Raw genomic sequence first — 10,341 nt, forward strand, 5'->3', positions numbered from 1 at the left:
ACAGCTCGCGACTACCAAAAATGTCGTTACCTACGTTCAAGGGAGAATATTCCGAGTTTAAAAACTTTATGAGTCTGTTTGAGAGTTTCGTGCATAATGATCCCACAATCCCGGATATTGAAAAATTTAATCATTTAGTATCATGTCTATCCGGTGAAGCCTTAGGCACAGTGAAGTCTTTCCAAATGTCGGAAGAAAATTATCCAAAGGCGTTGGCAAGTTTGAGAAAGGTGTATGACAATAAATGCCTGATATTTTTTAACACAGTGTCTAAACTTTTTGAATTGTCAAAAATCCAAAGGCCTTCTGCGTCGTCTTTGCGATCAATGATTGATACAGTGTCTGCAGTATATGACTCCCTTTTATCGCTGGGTGACGATAAACTTATTTCAAATGCGATGTTGATTCACATAGTCATGTCGAAGATTGATCCCACTACTCGGTCAAAGTGGGAGGCGCAACTTGACTATGATAAGCTGCCGCTTTGGGCTGAGTGTGAAGCTATGCTAAACAAGAGATACCAGCATTTATCAGCTGAAGAAGCTTCCTCATCCCAACAAAGGCCAAATAATGAAGATACGCGGCAGAAAACAAAAAATCAGCAACTGCGACACTCAAAGATTTATCGCGACGAATTCCAAACTGCCGACTTGCCTTCACTGTGGCTCTAAGGACCATTATTTGACAGCTTGTCCAAAATTCCAAGCGCTTACTGCACTTAAAAGATTTGAATTAGCAAAATCTATTTCCCTGTGCATAAATTGCTTGCGCATGGGACATACGGTCTCAAAGTGCAAAGCAGATCGCTGTGGTGTATGCAGCCGTTCGCATCACACCATGTTGCATCAATATCTGATCTCCTTTGAGACCGAGCCGCAACCTTCGACGTCACAGGCCATGCATATTAGCAGCCTGCCTGACCGAGTCATGTTAGCTACAGCCGTGGTTAATGTAAAGGCCAGCTCCGGTGTTTACGTGCAAGCGCGAGCTCTACTTGACTCCGGTTCTCAAGTAAACTTTATGACCGAAGAGCTTATGCAGAAATTGCGAATCCGAAAAGAAAAATTCGCTCTAAATATAGTTGGAATTGGCAATTCAAATAAAAAGGTCCAAGGCAAGCTTAAAACTTATATAAAATCGAGGATCAACAATTTTGAGTTTTCGGCGGACTTTTGGGTAATGCGTTCGATATCAGTCAATCATCCAGATCGGACTATAAACACAAATGGCTGGAAAATCCCACAAAATATTGAACTAGCTGACCCAAGTTTCTACAAATGTCAGAAAATAGACATACTTTTAGGAGCTGAAATATTTTTTGATCTGTTATCGGTGGGTCAGATCAGAACCAGCCCAAGGCAGCCAACGCTGCAAAAAACTGTGTTAGGCTGTATAATTTCAGGCAAGTATGTCACAAATAATAGCTCCAGTGCCCAAGTAAGTAGCACATTATGTCAATTTGAAGAAAGCGTTGCTAGCATTGATACTACAATCCGAAAATTCTGGGAATTGGAAGAAATACCTGCACAAGTAAATTCCACACGACTGACTCCAGAGCAGGCAAAATGTGAGGAATTTTTTTCGAAAACCACACAGGTTTTACCATGTCAAGTCAGACTGCCTTTCAAAACCGACCGTAAATTACTCGGTCATTCTTATGAAACCGCAGCTCGGCGGTAAAATGTACCTGGACTTCATGCAAGAGTATCTCGAATTGGGGCATATGAGTCCAACAAATAATCGACTTCCGAGTGAGCCGCACTATTTCATTCCGCACCAGTGTGTGTTAAGACCGCAGAGCACAACTACCAAGTTGCGCGTAGTTTTTGATGCTTCGAGTCGCACATCAACACAAGTTGCGTTGAATGAAACCTTGATGGTCGGACCGATCATTCAAGAGGAGCTTTTTTCGACCCTCCCTCGCTTCCGATTGCACAAATATGCCATGACTGCCGACATCACGAAGATGTATCGTCAAATATTGGTGCACGAAGACGACAGGAACTTCCAGCTCATAGTGTGGAGACAGGATCCATCGGAGCATTTGCAAATTTTTCGATTAAACACCGTAACATACGGCACAGCGCCTGCACCATTTCTCGCCACACGGTGTCTGCAAATGCTAAGCGACAAAAATAAAGCCAAATATCCACTCGGTTCCAAAGTCATTCGGAATGACTTTTACGTCGACGACCTATTAACAGGATCCGACAGTATAGAAAGCCTCACCCCGATACAACAGGAAGTAAATACAATTTTAGAATCGGCAGGCCTGAAATTAGCAAAGTGGTTTTCCAATCATACAAGGTCATCGGATAGTGAGAGTCTCCAAAAATTATTGCAGCTCATCGATACTGACTCCACCAAAACGCTGGGAATCCACTGGCAGCCGAAAGATGACATTTTTCGCTTAATTCTGGAAGATAATTTTAGCGAGCTGCGAGCAACTAAACGTAATATTTTATCAGTTTCCGCTCGCCTCTTTGACCCTCTTGGTTTATTAGCCCCGCTAGTTACCAAAGCTAAAATCTTATTACAAGAGCTTTGGATTCAAAAGCTAGACTGGGATGAGTCGATTCCATTGCGGCTTGACACTAGCTGGCAAAACTTTAAAGCCAATTTGTTGCAGCTTCCATCAATTAGCATTCCTCGGTATGTAAATACAGAGTCGAGTGTCAGCTGCCAAATTCATGGCTTTTCCGACGCTTCAATAAGAGCGTATGGCTGCTGCGTATATATACGTAGCCAATCCGCTAGTGGTACGAAATGCACGCTGCTTACTTCAAAGTCTAGAGTAGCTCCGCTGAAGACTAAATCTCTTCCGCGTTTAGAGCTCTCGGCAGCCCATCTTCTTGCCAAATTATGGTCAAGAATTTCACCAATGTTGATTCGACCAATAGAACAAACAATTTTCTGGACAGACTCCGAAATAGTTCTGCATTGGATTAAAACGCATCCATCGTCGTTGCAAACTTTCGTCGCAAATAGAGTGTCCGAGATCCAAGAGTGGACCCAGAATATGTCGTGGCGTCATGTGCCCACAAAACAAAATCCAGCGGATCAAGTGTCTCGGGGTTGTAACGTGGACGAATTGGGTAATTCAATATGGTTTAGTGGTCCACAGTTCCTCCTAGAAGACCCTGCTACATGGCCAAAAAATGTCAACTTCAGTCTCTCTCCAGAACAAGAAGCACTCGAGAAGAAGAAGAACGCAATTACGTTAATCGCAATCAATGCCACAAAAATCCACTTCTCGAAATAATTGACAGGTTCTCATCTCACAGAAAAGTGCTTCGGATTTTCGCTTACATACTCAGATGGCTTCGAAAAATACGAGACCGAAAAGCAGAATCTGAAATAATACCCACGGCAAAGGAATTACAATTGAGTTTCCTTAAAATTGTCGAAATAATTCAACATTTTGAATTTAGCGATGAAATAAATAAATTATCGCAAAATAACGTACTTCCCTCAAGTTTGCAAAAATTAACTCCATTTCTGCATGAACACTCGGAATCATCATTATCGTTTAAATTGATTCGAGTAGGTGGCCGTTTATTAAACGCGCCAATCCCCTATGATGCTAAGTTCCCTTTGCTATTACGCAAAGACTCGCACTTTGTGAAAGCATACATCCGGTTCCTACATTTTCGTAATCACCATGCCGTTCCAAAGGCATTGGTAACGCTTCTGCGAGAAAAAATATGGCTGGTAAATGCTCGAGAAGCCTGTAGTCGAACTGTAAGAGAATGTATTCACTGTTTTCGTTATAGGCCAAAATTACAAGGTCAGATCATGGGCAATCTACCCGCCGATCGATTACGCGCCCAACGGCCCTTCACAATATGTGGGGTAGATTACTGCGGGCCCATTCAAATAACCTTAAAAATTCGCGGTCGCCCTCCCGTGAAAATGTATATTGCCATTTTCGTGTGTTTCGCTTCAAAGGCAGTTCATCTAGAACTTGTTACTGATTTAACTGCTGATAAATTTATTTTCGCTCTCAAAAGGTTCATTGGGCGCCGAGGGATGCCAGCCAAAATATATTGCGACAACGCGACGAACTTTGTGGGAGCAGAGAGGAAGCTGAGGGAGCTCCGGGAAGCCTTTCTGGCACAGAAAGAGGAGATTCTCCAATACGCCGCCGACGAAGGATTCATCTTCGCCTTCATACCTCCGAGGGCACCCCACTTCGGCGGCCTGTGGGAAGCAGCAGTGGAGTCGGCCAAACATCTGCTGGTGCGCGCCGTAGGCAACGCGCTGTTAACCGCCGAAGAAACCGCAACGCTTCTCGCCGAAGTAGAAGCGGTACTGAACTCCCGACCGCTCGCACCACTCAGCAACGACCCCAACGACGGCGAGGCGCTAACGCCGGCGCATCTACTAATCGGTTGCCCCTTGCGAGCTTTGCCACCGGAGAAGGTACCCGTCAACCTCAGCCGCTGCTTAGAGAGATGGCAGCTTGTTTGCTCTCTCAAGCAACAATTTTGGCGCGCGTGGTCGAAGAGCTACCTTCTGGAGCTTCAGCAGCGCAACAAATGGGTGCACCCGCAGCCCAACGTCCAACCAGGCCAACTCGTCGTCGTCCACGAAGACAACGTACCACCGCAGCATTGGGTGCTCGGTCGAGTAACCGCAACCATTCCCGGAGCGGACGGCAAAATTCGAGTCGCAGACATCACCACCAATGACTGAACTTCAAAAGTACGACGCCCTATTCACAAACTCGCCGTGCTGCCGGTGGAAAACAAGAATTGAAGGCTGTTGGATTCCTTCAAGGTGGCCGGTGTTAAGCCAGATTCTGGCAAACTATTATAATAGAATAATGTAACGTAAACTAGAATAGAATAAATTAAATAATATTGAATTTAAAAATTGAAATTGTATTAAAGCTTAATATTAAGTTATTTTATATTGTTTATTTATAAGTAGGTATATAGTATACTTTACTGTTTCTCGCTGTCGCTATTTCTTTACCTGTTTCTATTTACTTCCGAGCACTGACTTTATTTCTACAGCTATACCTACTTTCCGTTCTTCCTATTTCTATTTACTTAACTGCAAACTCTCTCTAACTCTCCACTTACTGTTCTTCCATTTCCGCTATTTCTCGTATCTTAGTTTTAGGCCTAATATAAGGACAGTACATGTGTAATAAACTCCACTTTTGGAATTGTAATCGGACGAGTGCGGTGTTCCTTTTTTAATTACGCGGCGTTACAGGCATTATTCATTTTAGTTCGCGCTTCTACCCTTATAAAGTTTTTTTAAAACAATTTAAATATCTTCACAAAATAGTGAAGAATTTTCAATGAGTCTAGTCTACACAAAGTACAAATTATCCCACTGGAATTGTATATGATTTTGTTTTTAAATCAAATTTTAAATTAAAAACAAACTCAATTAATACAAACCATTTTTTCCTAGGGAGGTATGTACATATTCCAAATATTGGACTCGTATGCAGTAAGTGGATTCTGTTTACTATGGCTCATATTTTTCGAATGTATATCCATATCGTGGTGTTACGGAGTTGATCGTTTTTACGAAGGTATCAAAGATATGATCGGTTACTATCCCATCGTGTGGTGGAAGTTTTGTTGGTGTGTTACAACTCCTCTTATCTGTTTGGTAATAAAAAAGATTAGTTGACCTACCTACCTATATACATGCATCTAATTTTTCATTTATTTCGAAGGGAGTGTTCTTTTTTAACATCATACAATGGAAACCAATTAAATATTTGGATTACAATTATCCATGGTGGGCACACGCGTTCGGTTGGTTCACGGCGTTGTCGTCGATGCTTTACATACCAGCCTACATGTTTTGGTTGCGGAAGCGAACACCTGGCGATGCAGGCGAGGTAAGTGGTGTAAACTTTTATGGCGTGATTTTTTCTGAAGTTAATATAATACTCGTATTTATAGAAAAGGAGTTAGCTATTATGGCTTATCCAAATTAAAGTATTCTCATAAGTTTGAATTATTAAAGTTTCAACTGCACCTGAAAAACTCTAGGAAAATTACAGTAGATATTCGTGGAAAGCCTTTATGTGAATAAATCATTATTGGAATGTTATAAAGGAGCTGCGAAAGCTTCCCAATTGAACTATGCCTAATTAGCAAAATTATCGGTTTTGTTTAGAATGGAGATCATATACAAGTATATACATTCTTTCGAACAACTGCAGGAGGTTTAGAATCACGATTTCTGATTAAAATATGGGTTATTACGATTGATTTTTGTTCTCCTTTCGGGATTCAAGAGCAGCTTGAGTGAAGATATACAGTTATGGTAGTATGGTGCCTCCATTAATAGACCGCATATACTAGAGGTGCAATGACTGAACTTCAAATAGTTTCTTCGAGCCACAATAGAAGTTGATGGATGGCTCATTGGTGAAATACAACGTACATAAATACGGATGTTTTCAGCGAAAAATGGGCAGGAATTATAGGATCCTACAGTGAACTGGAAATAAGTACGCCATTAGTGACCCCTGATAAATTCAGTTTCTTTCGACCCGAAATCTTAGTTGTAAAAATTACAGTAGAGTTAATAACTAATTGTATTGTAGAAAGCCGCCGTAGCCGAATGTGTTGATGCGCGACTACCATTCGGAATTTGGAGAGAACGTAGGTTCGAATCTCTGTGAAACACAAAAGGAAGAAAAAGTTTTTAGGCGTCGATGGACGAGCGAGAATATATATATATATATATTACTTTATCTATTACTATATATATATATATACAATATATATACATAATTGGTGCGTACACCCTTTTTGGGTGTTTGGCCGAGCTCCTCCTCCTATTTGTGGTGTGCGTCTTGATGTTGTTCCACAAATGGAGGGACTTACAGTTTCAGGCCGACTCCGAACGGCAGATATTTTTATGAGGAACTTTTTCATGGCAGAAATACACTCGGAGGTTTGCCATTGCCTGCCGAGGGGCGACCGCTATTAGAAACATGTTTTTTTTATTAATTTTGGTTTCACCGAGATTCGAACCAACGTTCTATCTGTGAATTCCGAATGGTACTCACGCACCAACCCATTCGGCTACGGCGGCCGCGGACGAGCGAGAATGGAGGGTAAAATTTCAAGGCCATGCAACGTTTTGGGAATTTTCGTTCCGCGAGAGAGAAAAAAGGTATAACGTAGAGGAAAAGGAGAGAGAGAGCTATACCTTATATACAGCGTTTTTCACCAAGAGCGCTTTAACTTTTTTTTCAATAAAACACAAACGGTTTGACTTTTTTAACTAATTTTTTTTTATTATCGAGTTTGAACATATACATTTAAGTATTTTCGACCACTCTTTTGCATAAATCGGCCGAAATTCCAGCAATTTCGCGTTCAATATTGGCTCTGAGCTCACAAATCGTCGCCGGCTTGTTACTGTAGACCAATGACTTCACATAACCCCAAAGAAAATAGTCTAGAGGCGTCAAATCACACGAGCGCGGCGGCCATTCGACCGGTCCATTTCTGGAAATAATGCGCTCATCGAACTTACTCTTCAACAAATCAATTGTAGCGTGTGCTGTGTGGCTTGCGGCCCCGACCTGTTGAAACCACATATCGTCTAAGTCCATACCATTCAATTGCGGCCAAAAATAATTATTTATCATGTCGCGGTATTGATTTCCATTCACAGTAATGATCGTTCTCGTCAACGAAAAAATATGGGCCAATTACGCCGCCGGCATGTAAACCGCACCAAACAGTGATTTTTTCGGGATGCAACGGTGCCTCATGAATCACGTGTGGATTGCTTTCTGCCCAGTAACGCATATTTTGCTTGTTGACAAAGCCATTGAGCCAAAAGTGAGCTTCATCACTGAAGATGATTTTTTGGAAAATTTATAAATTTTCATAAAAAATTTGCACGATTATTTTCATAAAAAATTTGCACAATTTGCAATCGTTGCTCAAGTGTGTAGCGTTCCATGATGAAATGTATACTAATGAAGTTTACAAATGACAAGCGAAAAATAAAAAATATTGCGTCGTTCGCCCTCCCTATCGGAAAAAAGTTGAAGCGCACCTATTGAAAAACGCTGTATATCTTAGATACACTTTAAGCTATTTTTCCTGAGTTGTTCCATGTGGGTGCTAATTTCTAGTGAGAAATAGCACTGCCTACTTTTTGGCGCTTGTTTGTTGGTGCAAACTTGTAGGAAATATATTTCTGGTGCCTACTTTTTGGCGTTATATTTCCTTGGTGCCTAATGTTTTGGGCCGTTTTTTGGTCCCAACTTTTTTGGCGTTTGTTTTTTGGTGCCTACTTTTTGACGCTTTTTTCCGTTTCCTGGCTAGTGCACTATAAAGAGCTATGCATTCCGGCGTTGGATTTATTGGTATTGCCTTGCGGTAATTTGTGCCGTTGCTGCGGTCCTGGAATCGCTGCGTTTGTGAGGGTGATAAACGCTTGGAGTAGTGCGCGTTATTGCCACGGTTTGTCTCCGGCGTTTACCTACACCGGGCTACCCTTCTCCATTTTTGTAATTTTCTCTATTTGTATTCTCTGCAAATGTTGTGAATTTATTTAGATATATATTCTTTCTCTCTCTCTCTCTCATTCTCTGTCGGGTGTCTCCCTATTTCTTTGCCTGCCTCGAAAGTTTCACTTCAGTTATGTGGACTACGCTACACGCACTTTTTTTCTAATAGCGGTCGCCCTTCAGCAGGCAATGGCAAATCTCCGAGTGTATTTCGTCGGCTTGATACTGTAGGTACCTCCAATCAGTGGATGTTTTAATCCTTTAATAGAATACCGCACGAGTTGTATATGTATCTACACATTTAGCAGGAAATTGGGAGGAAGACAGTTACTGACAAACGGCTAAAAGTATTGCTCTAGTTCGCCAAGGGACAGCAATGTTATTCAACATAGCTTCTGGCTCATGAAAATATGTTGTAATATCCTCTGGAAACCTACACTAATATTTCTTTTTGGTTCAATAAAAATAAATTTTATTCATCGAAATTACATTCGAGTAATTTATTAAAATATTTAATTTGTTTTCAGAAAATCCGTGCGATTGTGCGAATAGACGAAGATGTTACACACCTCAGAGAAAAAATGCAGCAGGAAGCAGCTAAAAAAGTTGAGCTCTATACACTGTAGCAAAAATAAATCAGAATAGAAAATTATACTTCATACACTAGCATTATCATAAACTAAAGTAATAATTTCACTCATTCATGCACAAACCCTCTATGTAATTATTGTAACTACATACATACATATCTGCTTCACTTTAGCAAAGATTTACGTAGGTGTTAGGTACAGTATATATGTATATGATCCAAATATTTGATTCACATAGTACTCGATTTTTGCTTATTAAGGGTTTTCTATATAAAATTACAACAAACTCTTCTTATTAATGTAAGGCTTTTTTTTATTAAATATTCTCTGTAGATTTAAATTAAATACAAATATACGGGCATATGGGGTAAGGCATCAAGTGTACTTGTGTAGAATATTTATTATTCATTGCAAAGGAACCATGATGAAATTTTGTTTTATCAATTACATAACATAAAAAGTTCAAACAAGACGTTTCTAGATCTTTGTGAAGCGATTTGTCATGAAAGTAAACACCTAAAAGGCAGAGAACTTTTTGGGAGCAGTAACTTCAACTGATTGTCGTCAAATTTATATACCCTAAAAATTTAAAAAAGAACCTTAAAAAAACTTATAACAAGTTACCAAGTAAATTTGTATATTCTTATGATTTCTAGGAATTTGAGTTCGACATTAAATTTCGCGTAATGATCAGCAATTACCGCAACACTAAATATGTTACCATATAAAAATGTTATATAAATCTTTTTATGCGTGACTTAGCAATTTTTTCTTCAGGAACGGATAAAAATCGAATTTTTTCATGAATGAAAAAGTGGGCATGTTCTAAAATTCCCAAAACACTTTTATATGATTACATATATATATACAGGCATATTTGCCTTTCTTGTTATGCAAAAAAACAAAACCATAGTTTTTCTTTCACGGATTATGATAATTCTTTTTTAATGTTAATTAATTAATTAAAATTAATTAATGTTAGTCTAATAGATAGTTTTATAGTTTTATTCTTTTCCTAAAGAACAATATATATTTTCTTATATTTTTTCTTTTGACCATTGGGCATTGATTATTTAATTTTTTTTCTTCAAGCGTAATAATCATTTCTTAATTTTTTTATAATGCATACACAAAAAGTGAAGGTTTTTTTTTAGTGGAGATTATTTCGGGCGAAAATTAAAAATTATTATACTATTTCCGACCAACAATTAAAAAAATAATCTGCACTACAATTAAACTTTA

General features: G+C 39.5%; 1 protein-coding gene across 1 annotated transcript; it reads left to right on the plus strand.

The window, feature by feature from the left end:
* Positions 1-4,889: 4,889 nt before the first annotated feature.
* On the plus strand, positions 4,890-10,005 carry LOC128869345 (sodium- and chloride-dependent GABA transporter 1-like). Its single transcript, XM_054111881.1, has 3 exons — positions 4,890-5,631; positions 5,699-5,866; positions 9,037-10,005. Exons 1-3 carry the CDS (start codon positions 5,434-5,436, stop codon positions 9,133-9,135), a joined length of 465 nt encoding a protein of 154 aa, XP_053967856.1. The 5' UTR covers positions 4,890-5,433; the 3' UTR covers positions 9,136-10,005.
* The last annotated feature ends 336 nt before the right edge of the window (positions 10,006-10,341 follow it).

The sequence above is a fragment of the Anastrepha ludens genome, chromosome X, assembly GCF_028408465.1.
Source record: "Anastrepha ludens isolate Willacy chromosome X, idAnaLude1.1, whole genome shotgun sequence".
Classification (NCBI taxonomy): domain Eukaryota; kingdom Metazoa; phylum Arthropoda; class Insecta; order Diptera; family Tephritidae; genus Anastrepha; species Anastrepha ludens.

Bases quoted from the DNA above. Each gene is read 5' to 3' on its own strand.
- LOC128869345 (XM_054111881.1), top strand. From the start codon at position 5,434: ATGTACATATTCCAAATATTGGACTCGTATGCAGTAAGTGGATTCTGT. The intron at 5,632-5,698 runs GTAATAAAAAAG...TTTATTTCGAAG, and splicing joins CAACTCCTCTTATCTGTTTG to GGAGTGTTCTTTTTTAACAT. The intron at 5,867-9,036 runs GTAAGTGGTGTA...ATTTGTTTTCAG, and splicing joins CACCTGGCGATGCAGGCGAG to AAAATCCGTGCGATTGTGCG.